The sequence below is a fragment of the Pyrus communis genome, chromosome 13 (assembly GCF_963583255.1).
Source record: "Pyrus communis chromosome 13, drPyrComm1.1, whole genome shotgun sequence".
NCBI lineage: Eukaryota > Viridiplantae > Streptophyta > Magnoliopsida > Rosales > Rosaceae > Pyrus > Pyrus communis.
In genome coordinates, this window is record NC_084815.1 from 24,371,375 (window position 1) to 24,392,471 (window position 21,097).

The 21,097-nt window shown below is 40.5% G+C and overlaps 2 protein-coding genes and 1 pseudogene across 2 annotated transcripts; all 3 read right to left on the minus strand.

Moving 5' to 3' along the window:
- Positions 1-703: 703 nt before the first annotated feature.
- On the minus strand, positions 704-4,866 carry LOC137713027 (uncharacterized). The gene is made up of 9 exons (XM_068452255.1): positions 4,652-4,866; positions 4,364-4,537; positions 3,405-3,816; positions 3,031-3,314; positions 2,860-2,928; positions 2,709-2,765; positions 2,318-2,370; positions 2,156-2,231; positions 704-1,975 (listed from the first exon to the last, which is right to left on the minus strand). Exons 1-9 carry the CDS (start codon positions 4,693-4,695, stop codon positions 1,039-1,041), a joined length of 2,106 nt encoding a protein of 701 aa, XP_068308356.1. The 5' UTR covers positions 4,696-4,866; the 3' UTR covers positions 704-1,038.
- Positions 4,867-5,919: 1,053 nt separating this feature from the next.
- LOC137713660 (cytochrome P450 CYP94D108-like) lies at positions 5,920-8,464 on the minus strand. The gene has a single exon (XM_068452987.1). The coding sequence runs from the start codon at positions 8,408-8,410 to the stop codon at positions 6,845-6,847; it is 1,566 nt and encodes a 521-aa protein (XP_068309088.1). The 5' UTR covers positions 8,411-8,464; the 3' UTR covers positions 5,920-6,844.
- Positions 8,465-10,609: 2,145 nt separating this feature from the next.
- On the minus strand, positions 10,610-13,862 carry LOC137712408 (cytochrome P450 CYP94D108-like; annotated as a pseudogene).
- Between the last annotated feature and the right edge of the window lie 7,235 nt (positions 13,863-21,097).

The following is a 21,097-nucleotide window of genomic DNA, read 5'->3' on the forward strand; positions in this document are numbered from 1 at the left end:
CTCAAAAGACCGATAGGCCTTGGTCCTCTGCGCCCTGCGCCGGCCAAAGAAATTTCTCAGGACAGTGTGGAACAAAATTAATTGGTGTGTGTGTTGCAGGAACAGCCGTTGCAACTGCAAGTATAATAACTCACAGATTATATGGTGGGTTGGAGCTTGCTGCTAGTTCTAACAACGCACCCAAAACGAAACATATGTTCCGGCAGGGGAGGTAAAAGTTAGCTTCATGCAAGTTTCAGTTCAACAAATTTATCAGTTTTTAACTTTCCTGATCAAGTAAGCGTGATCAGACTTGCTGGTTAATTTAACTTTGCCTGCTTTCAGGGAACGATATCTGCTATGTTTCACGATCAACTAATTCCGGTCAGCCGAGCGAAGGTATGACTAAGTAATCATCTGCACTTGTTCATCTGCAACGAAGCGCTTGTTCATCTGCACTTGCTCAAAACCGACTATTTCGCTAGACATATGACACGGGACTTTTGTGCTTACTGTAACAGGCTTATAGGAAGGCCTCAACACCACAGCGGTATGCCCCGACCGATACAACGATTGAGAGGACATGGAATCCCCACGAGTTTTAGGGTTTCGGGAACACAAAACCGAACGACATGGATTCCCGGCAATGATTTGTAGAGTCTAGCAAGAAATAGGGCTCGGTCGAACACCCGAAATCATACCAACATAATGTAAACAGTTCTCATAGTACTAATTGTTTGTGGAGTTTTGCAATGTAAAAGGAAATGTTCGAGTGTTCGCTTGACAAAACATCCTATGCAGTATTAACGTTACAAGACACACATGATTCTTTGATCCATTACAAAATTTACACATATGGGTTTTTGTACAACGCTCAATCCAAGGTATTTATATAAGCCTTCGGACAGTAAACTTTCGACGAAAAAATAGGAGGAGAAGAAACCATGGCAGCAACTCTCACCTATAACAGACTAACAGTAATCTGCACCTGAGAATGTAGCACATGCCAGATCCTGACGAAAAAAAAGGATGGATATGCATGGGCTTTCTCGAACTTAATCAACTATTGGCCGGGGTTTCCTTCTTCAACCTTACGGCCTTCTGACTGGATTGCTGCTTTGGAGTTGGCTCAACAAGCAGCAAGCGTGACATGGCATACGCCAATAGTTCTTCTCGGTGTGAAAATGTGAAGTCCAGGTGGGCGTACTCAAATTCACCATATGATACATCAACACCTGATTCATCCATCAACTTATAATGCTTTCGGACCATTGATGGCCGAATTACCTTGTCCTTTCGTCCAGCAACCAGATCAACTGGAACATCAATAAGCCCATAGTGCTCCCCCAAGTCGAATGGCTCTGGAGATCCATACACTTCGATATTAGCAGAACCACTCCCGTAATCGAACATTCTAAACCTTCCAGCACGCTTGATTTGTGCAAGATGGAGAGCCACTTGGAATGATACGCCCGGCATGTCGTTCATGTTATAATGTGGTATCCCTAACACACCAACCCAATTTGAGCTATCCCCACCAACAAAATAACTCATCAGGGTCTGAACCAGTCCTCCGACAGCAGGATAGTTATGAAAGTCTCGCGCCAACTTGTTCAGAAGCATGCGAAAGAACCTGGTTGGTATGTAGAAGGCAGGCACAAGAGGAGCCAGAAGAGGAGCCAATAGAAGAAAGACATTCTCCACAACTGTAAACATAAAGGTGGAATCACCATGGAAGCCAGCAGGTGACAGTAAAACCAGCCTCGAGAGTCTGTGGGGTTTCTCTTCTATTCTCTGCGTTATAACGTACATAAGTATTGCTGCTCCTCCCAAGCTATGGCAAATTGCACAGAGTTTGTACGGTTGACCATCATTTGTTTCTTCGTCAACGTCAGGTTGACTAAGTTTCAATTCAGCAGTTTTAACTTGGTGAATCTTCTCTATCATTGCAGGAATATCCTGAGTCCCATGCTCATTGATGGAGTACTGCCAATACCTGCATTGGTTGCTAAGCTCAGTAACTCAGTTTGTACTAAAGTACTTTATGGAAATTGCTATTTTGTGTTTAACAAATCTGAAATATTGCAACCTCTTTCCGCCCCCGTTGACAATTTAAGTCAGAAGGAATCAAGGATGATTATTTCATAAACAATATAACATGCATATGCCAACTTACTGTCGTGATGAGATATTTTTGTTAACATGTTCCCTAGAAATCAAGCCACGAAAGTTACCGAGGAAAACATCATATCCTGTAAAAATACAAAGCATTAGCATATTTCTAACCAATAAAACTGTCTGTACTACAAGCATATACTTTTGAATGAAACATGCAAACCTTGATCATAAGCCGCAAATGCCGGTGAACCAACAACCCCATTAGACACCCAACTGGAGAAAGGAAACAACCCATTAAAAATCATACATAAAGCTCACTATATATAGAACAAATTTTTTTTGCAAAGCGTGCAAAATACAAGAGATAAGAACACTACTAATAATGAGCCAATTGCCTTTTCAAAAAGTAAATAAGTTATACCATTCTGAAATCGTTTTTTTTTTTTTTCTTTTTTCTTTTTAAAGATGAGAATGTAGCAATCATAGAGAAATTGTAGCAGGAAGGACTATGTATCATTCTGATAGCCAGCGCCACAAGTAAACCTCCACTCAACATTTAAGGCATAGTTTCTAGAACACTTGGGGAAGGAAGGACAGAAGAAATAACTTACCCCATAGATGAATCCAAAATTCCATGTTGTAGATAAACAGCTTTCCGGGAATCACGTCTGCAGCATCACAATACAATATTAGACACCATATATTAAAAAAAAAACAGTTATTGTCTATGGAAGGAAAAAAAGCCAAAAATATTGATTATACCTCGGGAGTCTTTCCAAGAGAAGAACATAGCCATCACTAGTGATCACATGAATAGCTTCATATGGGTACCTAAGAGAGACAAAAAAAATTGAGCAATTTGCAGAGCATGTGAAACATTCAAACGAAAAGTGAAAGGTTCTACGATCAAGTAAGTGGTACCAAAAGCCTTACCCAAGCTCTGTTATGACATCCTGACAAGTCCGAGCATCGGTATTTAGGGACTGCTGAAATGAAGTAGTCCTTTCTTTAGGAGCTGGATCATTCTCTCCAAGTGTAGCTGTCGGAACAGTAACTTCTGCATCACTACTGTGGCTATCTTGAACACCACCGCTGCTCAGTGAACACCATCCTGATAGTGTTTTAAAAGCCACAGAAGGGGAAAGAACAAAATGTGCTGCCTTGTGAACAACATCAAAAACAGCTTCTATGAATATCTCGATTGCTAGATGAAGATCCTGTTAAGCACAAGTTAAAGATGAGAAATTGGAAGAGGAAACAAATGATGCATCTTATTTTAAAAGGGCACATTTAGCCTGTGCACAGACCTCAATGACTCCACGTCTCCTATCAGTGGATCGGTGAACAATGTAATCCTTGAGAATCTGCACTTTATTTATAGGGTGTGTTTGCGAAGCCTCATTGCTTCCTGGGGCAGAAGAGGCTTTTGATGACCTAGTATAAGACAATTGCAAAATGCGAACTGGAATCCCAAGCAGAAACCTAGCTGGAAACAGAATCCAGAAAAATATGTATCTGATCCACATCCACCACGACCAGCGCCTATCGCGCTTACTGAAACTAGAAGCCCGAGAGGCTCTTGAACTTTGAGAGGATGGTGATGTAGGAGATATGCCATCATCACTATCTTCATCTCCGTATGCGTAATCAAGGTTTGAACCATCAGAATCAGAATCCACAGAAAGCTCGTGTACAAAACGATTGAAAGAGGACACCCCACTACAAGCATGAAGCAAAATGGACATGTCATTCAGCAACAAATATTGATGCATGAAACGTTACACTTCTTACAAGAAGATACATAGATACTACATAAGAGGAACTAACTTCACATACAAAACAACTACTTCCCACCAGAAAAAACACACGTTCATTTGAACGATCCCAATTCCCACAATCACAGAACAAACTGCCATGCGATAATAAATTCCAAAATTCTGAATTCAGTCAAATTTTCATACAAAATAGCTACTGGCCACGAAAAATTACACCCTTATCCATTCATTTATCATGAACAATCCTAATTCAACAATTCAAAAAAAAAATTGCTAAGTAATTAAAAAAAAAAAAAATTCAAATTTCTGAATTTGTTATACGTTTAAAATAATTATAGCCCACCAAAAAAATTACACTCATTACATGCATTCCCCGTAAATAATCCCAATTCCCACAATCACAAAACAGATAACCAAATTTTTCCAAATTTTCAAAGATTATGAATTCAATGAGCTTCCAAATTCTTCCATGATCAAAACCCAAAACTTACTTCTCCATCCAGCGAGGAAATCTGGGCCCGCGAAAGGTGGGCCTGAGCTCCCATCCATGAATGCCTTCGAGAATGTTCGCCTTCCCCGGCAGAAACGTCAGCAACAGAGCCGAAATTCCATTGATCAGCCGCACGATATTGTTCAGCGATTCGTACGTTAACGTCTTCACTGACCTGCAAATTCGAAAACCCAAATTCAAAAACGATCCCAAACAGCCGAATTCGACATCTTTTTACAAAACCAATTCGAACCAAATCAATTTGAAAGAAGGGGATTGGGGAACTCACTCTTTGGTGACGGCGATGATGTTGTCAACGAACCGTTGAATCATCTCATAACAGTACAATTAAATTTTGATTTTTTGTATCGGGATTTCGGAAAAATTAAATTAATTTACGGAAATTCGGATTTGGAAATTACAGAATCGAAAAAACGCAAAATCCGAGCGGCAATTGGGAAGAAAAATCCAGAGCAAATTTCGGGGCCTCCGATATCGAAGGGAAGGAAGCGGGAGATGTTTGCGGTGCTGGGTGGAGGGTAGTACACGTGGCGGGCCCTGATTGGGTCGGAGTCAAACGCGTGTCGCTTTCGGCTTTTTCTGGATTTTGTGCTGTGGATCGCGTTTAACACGTAATGGTACCAGCTTCCTGATATATCAAATTTTTAGCTGGTGGGACCCAGGTGAAATGAACGGACAGGATTTTAAGGTGGTTAAAGGGAATCAATCGATTAATGACGTGTCGCGTGTGGATTTGGAGGAGTGTGGGGACCACGTGAGCTCTACGGTGTCACGCATCCACAGAAACACGAATGAGGAGAAATGAATACATCTTGCCGACCTTATGTGAGTGGGAAAAATTAATGGAACATGATTTTTGTAATTAGATGGGTTATATGATCGAGCAGTGCTTTCTTACAAGGAAGAATATGTTTTCAAGTGTAAAGTAATAAATAATAGAGGTGAGTCTGGTTTGATTCGATTCTATTTTAACGAAAATTACTAGACCGAATCAAATCAAATCAATTTTGATATTTTGGGCCTAACCTCAATGCTATTTTCGTTTGAAAATTTTCAAATATGTTAGAGATACCACTTTATCATCCATTGCTAAATTTATTAACATTGATAATCTTAAAGGATCAACACTTTGGGTAGCTGTACGTAATCAATTATGAATAGAAAGTTCCTGAGCACAAGAATGATCCAACAAAGCGGCATTTGTGTGGCTATGAATTCAAGAAAGTTAATCTCACAATCCTTGTTCCTTGTCACATTATTAGTTACAACCAACCAGATATATTGAGTTAACATATGCATGTTATTTATTTAGTTTAAATTGCCTATTAAATTATTTGATATCCCAATAATGTAGCTCTCTCGGACCATGCTTAAACTGCAAGATGTCGTTCTTTGATACATCATTTAGTTTGCAAATTTGGTTTAAAATATTGGTCTCCCTAACATTACCCTTTGAAAAAACAGCTTCTTCATGACACAAATTCCCGATGCATTTCAAGAAGCATGTTTTTTATTTTTCTTTTTGAAATTGCGGCATTTGATTCATTTCAAGAGAGAATCCATAATAGATTCATCACCAAGTACAAAACGTTGGGGCAAGTTTTAACAGAGCCAATCAACATCAACAATTACATATGTCAGAAAGCAAAATGTCACACACAAAATCTTGGGGTTCTTCAAACGTCCAGGAACATTTGCAGATGGTCGAGAGGACGTAGCAGGCATGACGGTGAGCAACCTAGAGTTGGATTGGCAACAAGCGTGGGTCGCATAAGCTCCAGTGATCTCAAGTAACATGGCCTTCGAATCCTCCATAATGTTCCCGATGAAAAATGAACATGGAGAAACCGACTGCAATACTAATGAAATATGTAGTGAATCACTCTCAAGAATAACATTTTGTAAACCCATTTGCTTTGCCAATAACAGCCCATCATGAGCCGCAGGAGCTTCGATGTGAAGCGGCGATGAGATGTACTCAAAACTTTCTATGAGAAAAATTACCAAAACCATCCATAAACATTTCTAACATGTTTCTAATACAAAATTCTTCGGTTATATATGAGCAAAAGGTAGACGAGTCCTATATAACATGCACACACATATTATTATACATTGTGTGTACACACACACGCACGCGCACACACACACACACACACACAAGTGGTTGATTTTGTGCTTGGATCCAATGGCGTACGACGTCCAGCGGAACAGGACTGAACTGTCTCCCCTTGACAGGGTTGCACGGACGACTAGTGTCGGAACGAGTAGAAGACGATGATGCTGAGGACGTGCGACTGTGAGTGTCTTACGATTTCTGAGGGATTTGAATTGGATTTTCCTATCTTCTCAAATTGTAGACTTTTTAACTTCAAAATTCCTGTTGCTTATGAAAACTTTGGCGCCACTGTAATTATCTTATAGGCTGGTTTTATTGCGAAAATGAACTTCACACACTTGATCACCGGTCATCAGCTACAAATCTCCTTCTCCTCACACTCACGGGCAGTCCACCTTTCATCCTGAGAGTCAAGGACAACAGATGCTCAGGACACGTATCCCTATCCCGTACGTCGATCACAAACCTCTCCATCACCGATGCCGCAATCGACTTCATCTGAATATACGCCAAATCCTTCCCCAGACACATCCTTGGCCCGGCATGAAATATCGGATACCGGAAAACACTTTCCTGCCGACACATGCCGTCCTCGGTCAGCCACCGCTCCGGCAAATACTCGCGGCAGTTAGTCCCCCATATCCTCTCCATCCGCCCCATCGCGTAAGCATGGTACGTCACGAACCACCCCTTCCCCACGGCTGTCCCGTCCGGCAAGACATCGTCGTTTAGACATGCCTTCGTGTCGACCGGTACGGGAGGGTACAGCCGCATCGCCTCTGAAATCGCCGCGTGCAAATAGTGCATGTCTCGGAGCTCGTCCAAATCATAAACATCGCCGATACTTTTCCCGTTTCGGACCCGAATCATTTCGAGCTCCTTTAAAATGGCACGCTCGACGTGAGGTCTGGACGACAGGAGCCAGAAGAACCACGTCAGAGCCGATGAGGTCGTGTCTCGGCCGGCGAGAATGATGCTTATCACGATGTCTCGGAGAAAATCCGGCGAGTTGTTGTTTTCGGTGATACCAATAAACAAGGACAACAAATCGTGACGATCGTCCGACCGTTCGTCGCTAATTCTCGACTTTATTATCTTATCCGCGAAGTTATGGACAGTCGAGATTGATTCTTTTAACCTCCGCTCTGATCCAACGTTCAAAAACGTCTTTATCTTTTGCATAAACTGAAACGCATACAAAAATCGCCCGGAGATAAGTGTGGCCGCTTCTTCAAATGCCTGCATGAACCGATCCGGATTGGGATTGGAATCGAAATCGGTGGACTCAGATTTTCCGCCGCCGCCGCTTCCGAGACAATTCGGGTCTACATTAAAAGCCAATTTGCAAACGTTGTCGAAAGCAAAACGCTCCAAAACATCTTGCAAGTCCAAACGGCGTCCTGTTTCGGCGGCTGTGTCCAGAGACGGAATTAACCTCGACTCAATCTCAACCCTAACGTTTTCCATAACGAAGTTCCGGAGCGATTTCGTGTTGAAGGCGTAGCTGGCGGTCTTCCTCTGAACCTTCCAGAGCTCGCCGTCGGAGTTGAAGATTCCGCCGCCGAGAAAGTCTTGGATAAGGGATATGAACCTTTCGCCTTTCGGGTAGTTCTCGAAGTTGGTTTTCAGCATGTGCTCGACGTTGGCAGGGTTGGCGGTGATGATGCCGCGGATTTTTACCGGGCGGCTGAAGATGGCGGTGCTGGTGGGGCAGCTGGTGAGGATTTCGGTTGTCCATTCGAGGAACCGGTGGCGGTTTTTTAGGAATTCCGGTAGGGTTCCGATAATCAGGTAGTTTTTGAAGCCGGTGTGTTTGTACTTATTCGACGAAGCGAAGAAGTGGTGGTAGATGTAGAAGGAGAGGGAGAGAAGGAGGAGGAGGAAAGATTGCAGGGAGAAGAGCTCCATGGCTATCCGCAAATATTGTTAGTGCCAGAGTGAGACGATCGAGTGGATATATATGCGCTTTTAAAAATTAAAATATAGTGGCAGACATCATATTTGCCGTAGAATTAAACTGTAATATAATCAACGCAGTTACTTTCTTTTCTTTTTATTTATTTATTTATTTTTTTTTTTGGAAGCAAGGGATATCGTACCAAGGCACAGAAGTCAAAAGAGAACAGGAAAGCAAACTAGTAGTGAACGGGGATAGAACATAAAGATACCTCCACCGAATGGAAGCATCACCCTAAACACCACCACAACGAAATTAATATGGACACAGAAGATCATCATTGTTCAAAACATAAATCAACGAAGATAAGGATCGATCGATCCAAACTGAATCACTCATCTCCAGAAAACCAACGGACGCAAGCTCATGCGCCGCAGTTACTTTCTTAGTGAGTGAGTAATTTACTGCTAATCCTGGCAACAAAGGTTAAACATCGCTTTCCATGTTCATCACACTTTGTCTCCTTTCCCAGAGACTCAGTGCCATACAAAGTCCAGAACCGGATACTTTCCACAGAATGATTCTCATACGACGTGTCGTTAATTAACACCATCAGAAAATCGAAGGCAGTGCCGCAGTGGTCACGGACCACACAACATGTGTACATGCCACACATCTCAACTTCCTGTCTTTTGTGGCACAAACACTCAGACTTATCGAGAGAGAGAGAGAGAGAGAGTGTGTGTGTGTGTGTGTGTGAGAGGAGAGCGAGGCTCATGGCTGCCATCTGCGGTCGAGTTCATCTTTCGCCAAATCATGGATTCAATCTCAACAAATCAGGTATTTTTTGTTTCTTAGCTCTTCCAAATTTGAGCAAAATTTCAGTTTAGGCACTAATTCTGTAATTTCCGTCAAGTTTGCATCCATTTGTGGAGATTGTTAAAAGTAAAACTATTTTATGCATTTTCTCTGGCACAAATTTTGTATTTTTTGTCCTCTAAATTTTGAACTCTTTAACATTAAGAAAATTTCCATGCACATGGTGTTGCGAAGGCGTTATCTCAAGTCAATCACGTATTGTCATATATAAAAGTTAAAATATGTCACAGTGCGTGATAGACTTGAAGTACCAATGATCGATGTGGTATCACTGCCATAGATAAGTTTTTCTCTTTTACATTCCTATGTTTCTGAGTAAACATGCTTGGGTTGTTGGTTAACTCAAGGTTTTATTATTGATCATGTAGCAGGCGATAAACATTATTTTCATAGACAAAGTCCAAATCGGAGCATCTTGATGACAGCATCGGGCACCAGGCTTGGCACAGGTGGTGGGGTGTTAGACAAGCCAATCATAGAGAAAACAACTCCCAGTCGTGACTCTGAGTTTGACGTGAGGTAAATAAAGTAGAAATTTATGCTGCGTTTAGACGAGAGATTTTAAAGTTATACAGAACTTATACTAAACTTCTTCAAAATGCACTACAAAAGTTAGAAGATTTGAAATGACTATATGCAATATATTATAGGCTGGACTGAACTGTCTCCCCTTGACAGGGTTGTACCACGGACGACTAGTTTCGGAACCAGTAGACGACGATAACGATGAGGACGTGTCACTGTGAGTGTCTTATGATTTCTGAGGGATTTGAATTGGATTTGCCTGTCTTCTCAAATTGTTTGACTTTTTTACTTCAAAATTCCTGTTGCTTATGAAAACTTTGGCTCCACTGTAATTATCTTATAGGCTGGTTTTATTAGGAAAATGAACTTCACACACTTAATTTCTGTTTATTTTTTAACCTTGATTTTACTCTTCATTCTTAATAATTTTGGATTGCAATGAATCTTGTGAACATGATTCAGTTCTTTAATTAGAGCATTGATAGGAGCGTGTTAGTGGTGTGTTGTGGCCTATTTTTTCTGAGGGGTGCGGCAAAGAGAGAAAGAGAGGTATTAACGGCTTGAGGAATTCTATGTGTATTATTTTTCATGCTTTGTGCCGTTAACTATAGTAAACAAAAAAGGGTCTATTGCCTTCTAATTAATAAAATCATGCTCGAATAGAATCTTCTAATATTCTAAGTACAATGTACTAGTAATTTATATAATCACATATACATTGTAATCAATGTCACAACAATTTTGCATATTTAAGAATGATATATGAAATTTAGAATAATTAGGATCTTATTAAGAACATCACATAATCACCGGTCATCAGCTACAAATCTCCTTCTCCTCACACTTACGGGCAGTCCACCTTTCATTATGAGAGTCAAGGATAACATATGCTTAGGACACGTATGCTTATCTTGTATGTCGATTACAAACCTTTCCATCACCAATGCCGCAATCTACTTCATTTGAATACAAGGTTCTAAAAAACGCTAGGCGCTAATCGGGCGGCGGGCTGACGCTTAGACCTAGGCGACTAGGCGGGGTCTAGGCGGCCTAGGCAGATTTAGTTAAATTTCTTGTATATCTTGTAAATAAGTGCATATTGACACTTACAAAAAATTATACTTGTATGAAATTCATGGATAAGATAATAAAAAATGATAAAATACAAAAAGAGTATCCAATAAGTCCAAATTTTAAAAACACGTTAAGCATATATGCCTGTTTGGGCCCAAAATATTATTGCTAGGCCGAGCAGCAGGATGTGCTCGGCCCAAGGAGATGATAAATACTATGGGCCGAATAATAGGGCCCGGGCCAGCTAACAGGGTCGGCCAAATCCTATCATAGGTAGTCCAGATAAATAGAAAGGTCGAGGGAGTCCTGGTGCAACTAGGATTCTCGACCAGCAAGGAATGAAGTCCCGAAAAGAAGGAAAATTCAGAATCCCAGTAGGAGTAGGTTTGTTCGAAGAAGAAGCGAAATGGGACAAGGACTCCCAATCCAAATCGGAGTCGGTTTCAAGGAATGGGGCACTATAAATACAAGAAATCATGCAAACAGAAAGGACCTTCACAATCAGCATACAATTGCCCTGCGCAAAACCTCTCAAACACCTTGAGATTTTTCCTTTTCTTTTCCTGCCGACACACCTTCAGTTTGGATAAACAGCACTGTGGAAGCGCCCGGCGAAGCACCTTCAGTTTGGATAAACAGCACTGCCGCCGCAGAATCAGCCGACCGAGAAGCACCTTCAGTTTGGATAAACAGCACTGCGTCGAGGTCGACCGATTATCTATCCAAGTCTCGGTCGAGAAAGGTTTTCGAACCTTTGTTGGCAGAGGTCACCTTGCTAAGCTTTCTCGGCATAGTTAGGTGTTACGAATCGCATTGCTCGGCGTACAGGACGCCGAGTGGTTTTATGATTGGATACTCGCAAGTAGGTTTCAGGGTTCGGCATTCCGACGGCCGAACTACGTTTACCATCAAGACATACATCACGTTCGAGTACCTGTGCCCATACACCTTGGTCTCGATTCGACGTGCTTATACTCTCACGAATATAATCACGGTGACCGAATCGGGCTCCGACGATTATTGAACTTCGCAGAATTAGCAGCCTTGTCTTCAGGCTGTAGAACTCAGAGACCGAGAGTGTTCCTTCCTCGGTCGCAATCGCAAGATAAAGAAGTCAACGACGCGCTCAAAGCGACATCAACAAATTTTACTCCTCTGCCGAGCTCGGCCGACGAGTTGGCACGCCCCGCATTCAACCGAAGGACGTAGTTAGCTTACTAGTTACTCGGCCTGCGCGCCACGTAGGTTTTGTAATTTTTAGGGTCAACAATGCCATATAACCATAATGAGGAGTATTGTAGGATGACACATGTACAACAAGTTCACAATTTTCAACCACTTAGACTTAGATAGGATTTTTTATTTTATTTTTTAATTTCATTACAAAAAAAAAAAAAAAAAAACCGCCTAGCTCTCCCTTGCACCGCCTAGCCGGCCACCTAGAGCCCATCCGATTTTTCTCACCGATTTGCAAGAAAACGGCTCGGCTCACCATCGCCCAACGCCAAAGCCGCTTATGCCATTTTTTAGAACATTGTTTGAATATACGCCAAATCCTTCCCCATACACATCCTTAGCCTGGCATAAAATATCGGATACCGGAAAACACTCTCCTGCCAACACGTGCCGTCCTTAGTCAGTCACCACTCCAACAAATACTCGCAGTAGTTAGTCCCCCATATCCTCTCCATTTACCCCATCGCGTAAGCATGGTACGTCACGAACCACCCCTTCTTCACAGTTATCCTATCCAGCAAGACATCGTCATTTAGACACGCCTTCGTGTCGATCGATACGGGAGGGTACAGCCGCATTGCCTCTGAAATCGCTGCGTGCAAATAGTGCATGTCTCGGAGCTCGTCCAAATTATAAACATTGCCGATACGTTTCCTGTTTCGTACTCGAATCATTTCTAGCTTCTTTAAAATGGCACGTTCCACGTACGGTTTGGACGACATGAGCCAGAAGAACCACATCAAAGCCGATAATGTCGTGTCTCGGCCAGCGAGAATGATGATTATAACGATATCTTGGAGAAAATCCGACGAGTTATTTTCGAGAATACCAATAAATAAGGACAACAAATTGTGACGATCCTCCGACCATTCGTCGCTAATTCTCGACTTTATTATCTTATCTGCGAAGTTATGGACGATCGAGATTGATTCTTTTAACCTCCGCTTTGATCCAACGTTGAAAAACGTCTTTATCTTTTGCATAAACCAAAATGCATACAAAAATCTCCCGGAGATAAGTGTGGCCGCTTCTTTAAATGCATGCATGAACCGATCAGGATTCAGATTAGAATCGAAATCAGTGGACTCATATTTTATGCCGCTGCCACTTCCGAAACAATTCGGGTCTACATTAAAAGCCAACTTGCAAACGTTGTCGAAAGCAAAACGCTCCAAAACATCTTGCAAGTCCAAACAGTGTCTTGTTTCAGCGATTGTGTCCAGAGACGGAATTAACCTTAACTCAATCTCAACCCTAACGATTTCCAAAGGAGATGTCAAAATGTCAACATAAGCTATAACAATAAAAAAATGGCAGCCACTAATTGTTTCCAATCGAAATGTCAAATCTTATGTAGCATGACATGGAATGGCAGCAAAAGGAGTAGTTGTCAATTTTGACAGCTGTGACGACTTGTCCTAGAATTTACGGAACATAAGGGTATTTTGGTAACTTCATTGAGATTGGGCTAGATATTTTAAATTGGTGCTTTTTGGGTCTTAAATTATGTGCCACTTAGGGCCCATTTCCTTTTTGGTTCCCCCGGCTCTCTCTATTTCTTCCTTCCCTTTCCCGTGACAAACCTCATAGCTTTCTCTACTCATTGTGTTCTTTCCTCTCCAGCGATTCACACAAACACACACACACACACACATGCAACGAACGACGGCAACACCATCACCATCACCCTCAGGCCCTCCCCATCTTAACCCTGGACCAACAAGACACCTCATTCTCCTTCTCCCTCATGGAACAATGTCACTATAACTGTTCAAATCGAACTCCAACGAGCTCCAACATAGTTCGTGGTATCTTCGACCATGAACACCTCGGGAAGACCTTCCCTAGTTTCCAACAAGATTGCCGTGCCTTGCAGACCATTTTCCAACCAACTCCTACCACCTTTCGACCTGTCACTGGTATGAATCTCTTCCTTATTCCTTGGGCTTCATTTTGGTATATTGCATGATGTGTTTTGGTTGAGTTTTAGGGTTGAATGGAGCTTGGGAAGCTTCAGCTTTCTTCTCCATCAAACCTGCCTGAAACTAGGTCGACCCCGACCTGGTAACCCAAAACCCGTACCCTAATTTGAGCCCAAACCCTTGGGTCGGGCTACCAGGCTCTAACCCCAATCTGAATCCGTTTATGACGTCTGGTTCTTGAAATTCAATCGTTATGATAGAGTTTCATTAATTGGTACCTTTATGTACTTAGGTGCAATTGTGTATGGCATTCCCATCCTCTCTTGTTTGCATGGCTCTTCAACGGCGAAGTATCTGTGAGCAGACCCCTTCTAAAATGCATGATTTTACCATTAGAAATGTACACATGAAAGCATGATTTGTTGGTTATGTTTTATGAAATGTTTATGAGTAAATTGGATTTACACTTTATGATACATTATGCTTTATCAACTTTACGTTCGTTGTGGTATATATAATTGATGACTATATACCTACTTATGAACGTGATTTTACGATATGACGTTTTAGTTACTGATCTCCAATTTGAGATAGATAGATAGATAGATATATATATATATATATATATATATATATATATTAGAAATATTATGTTAATGTTTTTATGTGCTAATTTAGAGGTTACTCATAATGTCTTGCCTACGGGCGAATGAAATCATTAATTGGCTTCGGTCGGGTGATGTAGGGCCTATGAGCAAATGATACCGCCTACGACCGAATGATATTTATATTGGCTTCAACAAGGCATAGGTTGGTGGCTTCGACTGAAAGATACTTATATATGGCTTCGGCCGAGCATAGGTTGGTGGCTTCGGCCGAAAGATAATTATATATTGCCTACGGACGGTCGATGTAGTGCCTTCAGGTGAATGAAGATTTATCTATACATATGTTTATATACACACACACACACACCCTTGTGCTACTACTATTAAGCACACTAAATATAATACATAATATATATTTTAAGAAGTTTTATGGTATGCTAGGGTTTTCGGAAAAACCTATTACTTATTATGCTATACGAGTTTTCTAAACCTGGAGGTTAGTATGTTAAAGTTTAACTATTTTAATATTACTTATATATCAACTTGGTCCACTCATGTTTTGTTTTATACCCCCTCAGGACTTACAATCGAGGCGTACAATCCCGGCGTTAAGGCACTATCGGATTGGCATCTTCGAGTTCTCTCGATGTAGGACCCATCCCTTTTGTCCATTCAATTTTATATTATTGTTTTTTAGTGTCTCGGATTAGTTGTATGCTCTGAACACGTTCCACAATTGCATATTCATTATAATTAAATTTACAAGTTTTATTTATGTTAGTTATTTATTTCTAGTCCTCATGCATTCTAATATGGCTTCGTCACCTTCGGTTGTCGGCCAACACATGAGTACCTTGGTATTTGGAGGATATCTGGGTCAGGCGTGTCAACAACAGCTTCAAATATTTTTTAATTAATTATTAATGTCTTTTATTAATTTTTAATAGTTTAGTCATTTATTATAATAAATATTATTGTTAAACGGTTGAATCTATTTGTATGCCGCGTCTTTGTTTTTTTAATTTTAAATACACGATTCCTTTCAATTTAACATACAGTGCTTTCAAAACTTTATACATTGAATTATTTTGTTGGGTTATTTGTCACAATGAATTTTTAAGAATTTTACCAGGAATTATTTCTATATGAAAAATTTTGGGTAAATTATATAAAACTACCTCAATTATGGGTCGCACCACAATCTCATACCTCATCTTTTAAACATTGCAATGTTAGACCTTGTTTTATGAATTCATTGCAATGTCATACCTCATTTAACTTTTATGTTTTTTTTTTTTTTGATAAATTACACAAAACTACCTCAACTATGAGTCGAACCACAATCTCATACCTTATGTTTTAAACATTGCAATGTCATATCTCAACTTACGAATTTGTTGCAATGTCAGACCTCTGTTAAATTTTCTATTAATTTAACTGTTAGATGATGATGTGGTAAAAATAAGACCCACTTTTCCATCCAACTAAATTAAAAAATAATAATTAATTAATGTTTTTAACCCTTAAAACTAATTAAACAAAAAAACTCTCCCTTTCTTCTCTGTACCCGATTCTCTTCTCCCCAGATTGAAGAGTGGCTCTATAGTGATCTGCTCTCCACAGGTGGCTGCCGAGATAATCACCACAACTCACCCTTCTTCCCTCTGAAGACCCACGTTACACAATCTCAGTTGATCAAAATCCCTTGTTCCGTTTCAGAATTTTAAACCTTTCACCCCATTATCCCTAAATCTCTGAAACTTTAAACCAAATCAATAGCTCTCCAAACCCACCTTTCTTACCCACCCCAAAAACCTAAGCAAACCCCAATCCGTTACCTTTTAATGGGGTCCTCCATCTCCCTCCGCCTCCTCTCCCTAAGGATTTTTTTTATAAAAACAATAAGACAAAAAACAATATATAAGAGAAAGAGAGGGAAATAGATGAGAATATGAGAAGAGAGAATCCTACTTCGTGTTTTAAAGAGTGTAAAGACTTTTGAACATCTTCATTTATTTTGCATGTTATGTCGTTGTTTTGTATTGATTATTAAAGACCGCTTGTGTGGTTCTTTCTTTTCTGCACATACAAGTCAGTCTACCCCGTAAGGCTTTAGGGGTCAAATCCCATTCCATCCACAAGGAATGATCAGTTTGTAAACTCATTTAATATATCAAAGTATTGTTATCATAGAAGCTTGCTGCTTCCTTTCTCATTTATCTTTCTGTCTAATTTCATTGAGAGTGAAAGTGAAACGTGTGATAGAGTTCGTAAACTTATCACCCACATATTTATTCAGTTAGTTAACTTTCAACACCAACACGTCCATCAGTATCCGCGTGACCAAAAATTATTATCCAAGCGGATAGCATCAGCAAGTCACGTCAGATTTGACAAGAACTTTTTGCACTCTTTCAATAAGCAGGGAAGTAACTCAACTTAATATGTCACTGTTAAAAGTACGTAGAGTAAATAATGACAATGTTATATGGATGAACTCTGGGGCTTAAGAATATCGAACCCGAGGAGTGCTGTTGAAATCGCCGCGAAGGACAACAGGGGCATTACCCCATCTCTGCGAGAGGATTTTCACCCTCGATATGAGAAGGTGTACCTTGTTCATCAGTGTCAGGGAACAGACATTTTGCTTTATGCACAAGGAAATGAACATGAATGTAAAAGAAGGTACCTGGCCTAATTTTACTTCCCCTCGGGTTGGGTTATAAAGCACGTGGATGTTACCGATCACCAACTTTCTTGATTCCGCTTTTTGCATCTCAACTGTCTCCCCTTAACGGGGTTGTACCACGGGCGACTACTACTAGTGTCGAACGAGTAGACAACGATGATGAGGGGGAGGACGAGTCTTTGGGAGCGGTGGTGCAGCAAGAGCCTGTGGCCTTGCAGATAAAGGAGGAGGAGCGGCTGGCGGTGGCGGTAGTTGGTAAGGTTGTTGCGACGGACACATGGCCCCCACAGAGCCAAGAGGAAGCATCGCAACGCATCGTAGAGGATGAGGTGGTGTCGCGCGGACATGTGAGTGTCTTACGATTTAAAGGGGTATTTGAATTGGATTTGCCTACCTTCTTAACTTCTTGACTTCCAAATCCCTATTGCTTATGAAAACTGTGGCGCCACTGTAATTATCTTATAGGCTGGTTTTATAGGAAAATGAATTTCACACACTTAATTGGTTATTTTTAACCTTGTCTTTACTCTTCATTCTTAATAATTCTGAATTGCAATGATGAATCATGTGAACGGGATTCAGTCTTAGAGCAGCGATGTTGTGGTTTATTGTCACGCCTCGTTTCCGACATACGTTCAGAATCGACATGTGATGTTATCAAGCATCCGTAAATCTAATAGACCCCACCTCCGAGATATGTACAAAGCATAAATCAAGAATCGAATTGCGTAGTAGTTTTCGTATAATTTATGGATGCATCTAACATTCTCGTTAAACTGCCTACATACCCTAAATAGGGATCAAGCCATTCGTAGTTCGTCGATCGTTTCACTACACTTGAACATTCATCACATAAACCACCATGTCTCAACATAATACACAATTCAACACGTGCAGCATCTCAAGGAACAATTGACGAAGCGCAATAATAATCTATAGCCATATTGGTCAACAGTCTATCATAATCATAAAAATTACATCCAACAACATCCAATAATCACACCAAATAATAACACGTACAATACACTGAAATGCAGGGTTATAGCGACACAGTTCGGCCGAAGCCTACATCTCTAAAGCTGAAAAAAAAAATCTAAGGAACCAAGACACCAAAGGAATTCTAGACCACTTAACGGAATCCAAACCAGGATATGATTCTAGACTATCACTCAACGAAATCGCGAAGTATAAAGGATTCTGGACCATCACTCAACAGAATTCGAGTGAATACAATTCCAGACCATCACTCAACAGAATCACAGAGTACAATGCATGTAGAGCCACTCAATAAAATACAAGCTGGATACGATTATGGACCACCATTCAATGAAATCGCGGAATAGAAAGGATTCCAAACCATCACTCAACAAAATCCAAACTAGGATACGATTCCAGACCATCACTCAACGGAATCGCAGAGTACAATGCATAACGAACCACTCAATAAAATCTAAGGTAGGATACGATTTCGGACCATCACTCAACGGAATCGCGGAGTATAAGGGATTTCGGACCATTACTCAACGGAATCCAGACAGAGCAGGGATCAGACCTCTAACCGGAACTCCAACGGATACCTAGTTCTGGATCACTCAACGGATACCTAGTTCCGGATCACTCAACGGAACCGAGTGGAAGGCCAAGGGATATAACAATAGCTCGAAGAAACAATACAATAACCAAATACTCAATTTAGAAGGGCTGAATGAAACAAAAATTGAAATAAGGAAACAAGATGTGAAACAAGTGTCAAAGCAACAAACCCCATGACAATGGGTTAACAGTCCACTATTAGCCCTTATATTTCATCACATTAAGCCAATCATACAAATCAAACCACACATTCCATAACAAGTTCAATACACAGTCAAATCACATAAAATAAACAAGTATATCACCATATAATGCCATCATTACGTAAATCAAGGTGCACGTCATCACGATGAGCCCATCAAGCTCCATAAAATCTTAATCACACTCTAAGATCGATAACACGCTAGAAGAACTCATGCTAGAAGTCAACCATCGATCAAGGTCGAGAATAGGGTCCACAACCCTAGAAATCTAAATCGGAAGATCCGCCATTCAGATTTCCAATCCGTAACTTCTGAAAGTCCACATTATGCTCATAAAACGACATACTAAATTCTCATTACGATCCGACTGTCGGATCTCCGCCAATTACTAGTATTAGATGATGGTTAACAATTAATATTACTAACTTAAAAAAAATCCAATTCGGGAAGATCCGTAGTTAGATTCCTAATCCGTCAGCTCCAGCTATCCTTAAATATTATGTTCTATAACACATTAAAGTTTGGTGACGATCCAACTGTCAGATCATTGATTCATATTTTGATCAAGTACATATCATAATGAAATTAGGTTCAAACGATCAAATTAGGTCATACAAATATCAAATAAAAAATCAGGACATCAAATTGAACTTAGAAAAACATCGTCAGCCCACTGGCCACGCGCCAATGCGGGTGGCGGTTGGTAGCCTCGACTTACTGGAAAATTCAACTATTTTAAACAATTCTCAAATTTTACAGGCAGGTAGAGTTCAATAAGAAGAACAACTTTCATACCTAGGTCTAATTCGGCCGGGAAACACCTGAAAACTCTCATGAACTGTTGGAAACCCTTGATTTGGGTGTTCTTGATTCGATTCCAAAACACCTTCGCCACCCCCAAACTTGTTTGGGCTTTGTTCCTGGGTTCAAGAAGATGCTATTGGTGGTGAAGATCAAATAAAAATGTTTCAAAAATGATGGATCGAAGGCACAGGCCGTCGCACCCACATGTATGGTTTCCACAAATTCCAAGCCAATTTTCATCAACTTTGGGGTGGAAATGGTAAAAGGGAGGTTGGGTAGATGTTTGGTAGAAGTGGTAGGTCGTGAATCGCCGGAAGAATGGGCAAAAAACCCGTTAAAAATTGTTCTCTACTCGGGTTGGGTCGCAGGTCTTCAAAGGGACCCAATTCCTTCCTTTTTCTCTTTTCCTCTCCCTTCTCTTGTTTCTGATTGGTCCTTCCCTTCCCTCATTTTTCCTCTCGAAACTCTCATCTTTCTCTCTTTTTCATCTCAGCCATTCATCTCTCTCTTTTCTTTTCTTTTTCTTTCATCACAGCCACACATGTAGCACTCTCATCTTTCTCTCTTTTTCATCTCAGCTGTCTATCTATCACCTTTCTCTCATTTCTTCTTTTTCTAGAAGGAATGTTAAATTACCAAAATGTCCTTAACTTTAAACATTAATAACTCCTTCGTTATAGCTCCGTTTCACGAACGGTTTACGCCTACACGTTCTTGAGTTTAGGGGTGGGCACTTAGAACCCAAAACCGAAATCGAAAACGAATCAAATAGAACCTCACCGAACGGTTTGGTTTTACGATTTTGAAATGGTTTCGATTTGGTTTTGGCTTTGGCTTTGGTTTTGGCTTTTGAAAACCGCAACATAGAAAACAGTTTGGTTTTGGTTTTGGCTTTTGAAAACCGCACTAAAACCAAACCGCACCGTAAATATTAATAAATATTTAATTAAATGTTCATATTAGATTTCATGTTTTAATTGGTTGTTTGTTAGAATCTATACACTTAGTATGGACTCAACCACATTAGAATATCATCATTCATCACTTTCTTTCGTTCATTAACTTGAAGGACCTTTGTTATTTTATACCATCACACACACATATATGTACAAGGGTGGACTAATCTTGTTATCAAGAGTCATACAATGATCTAATGAAGTCCACT

Bases quoted from the DNA above. Each gene is read 5' to 3' on its own strand.
- LOC137713027 (XM_068452255.1), bottom strand. From the start codon at position 4,695: ATGATTCAACGGTTCGTTGACAACATCATCGCCGTCACCAAAGA. The intron at 2,929-3,030 runs GTAAGGCTTTTG...TGTCTCTCTTAG, and splicing joins GATGTCATAACAGAGCTTGG to GTACCCATATGAAGCTATTC. The intron at 2,766-2,859 runs GTATAATCAATA...GTGATGCTGCAG, and splicing joins CTCTTGGAAAGACTCCCGAG to ACGTGATTCCCGGAAAGCTG.
- LOC137713660 (XM_068452987.1), bottom strand. From the start codon at position 8,410: ATGGAGCTCTTCTCCCTGCAATCTTTCCTCCTCCTCCTTCTCTCCCTC.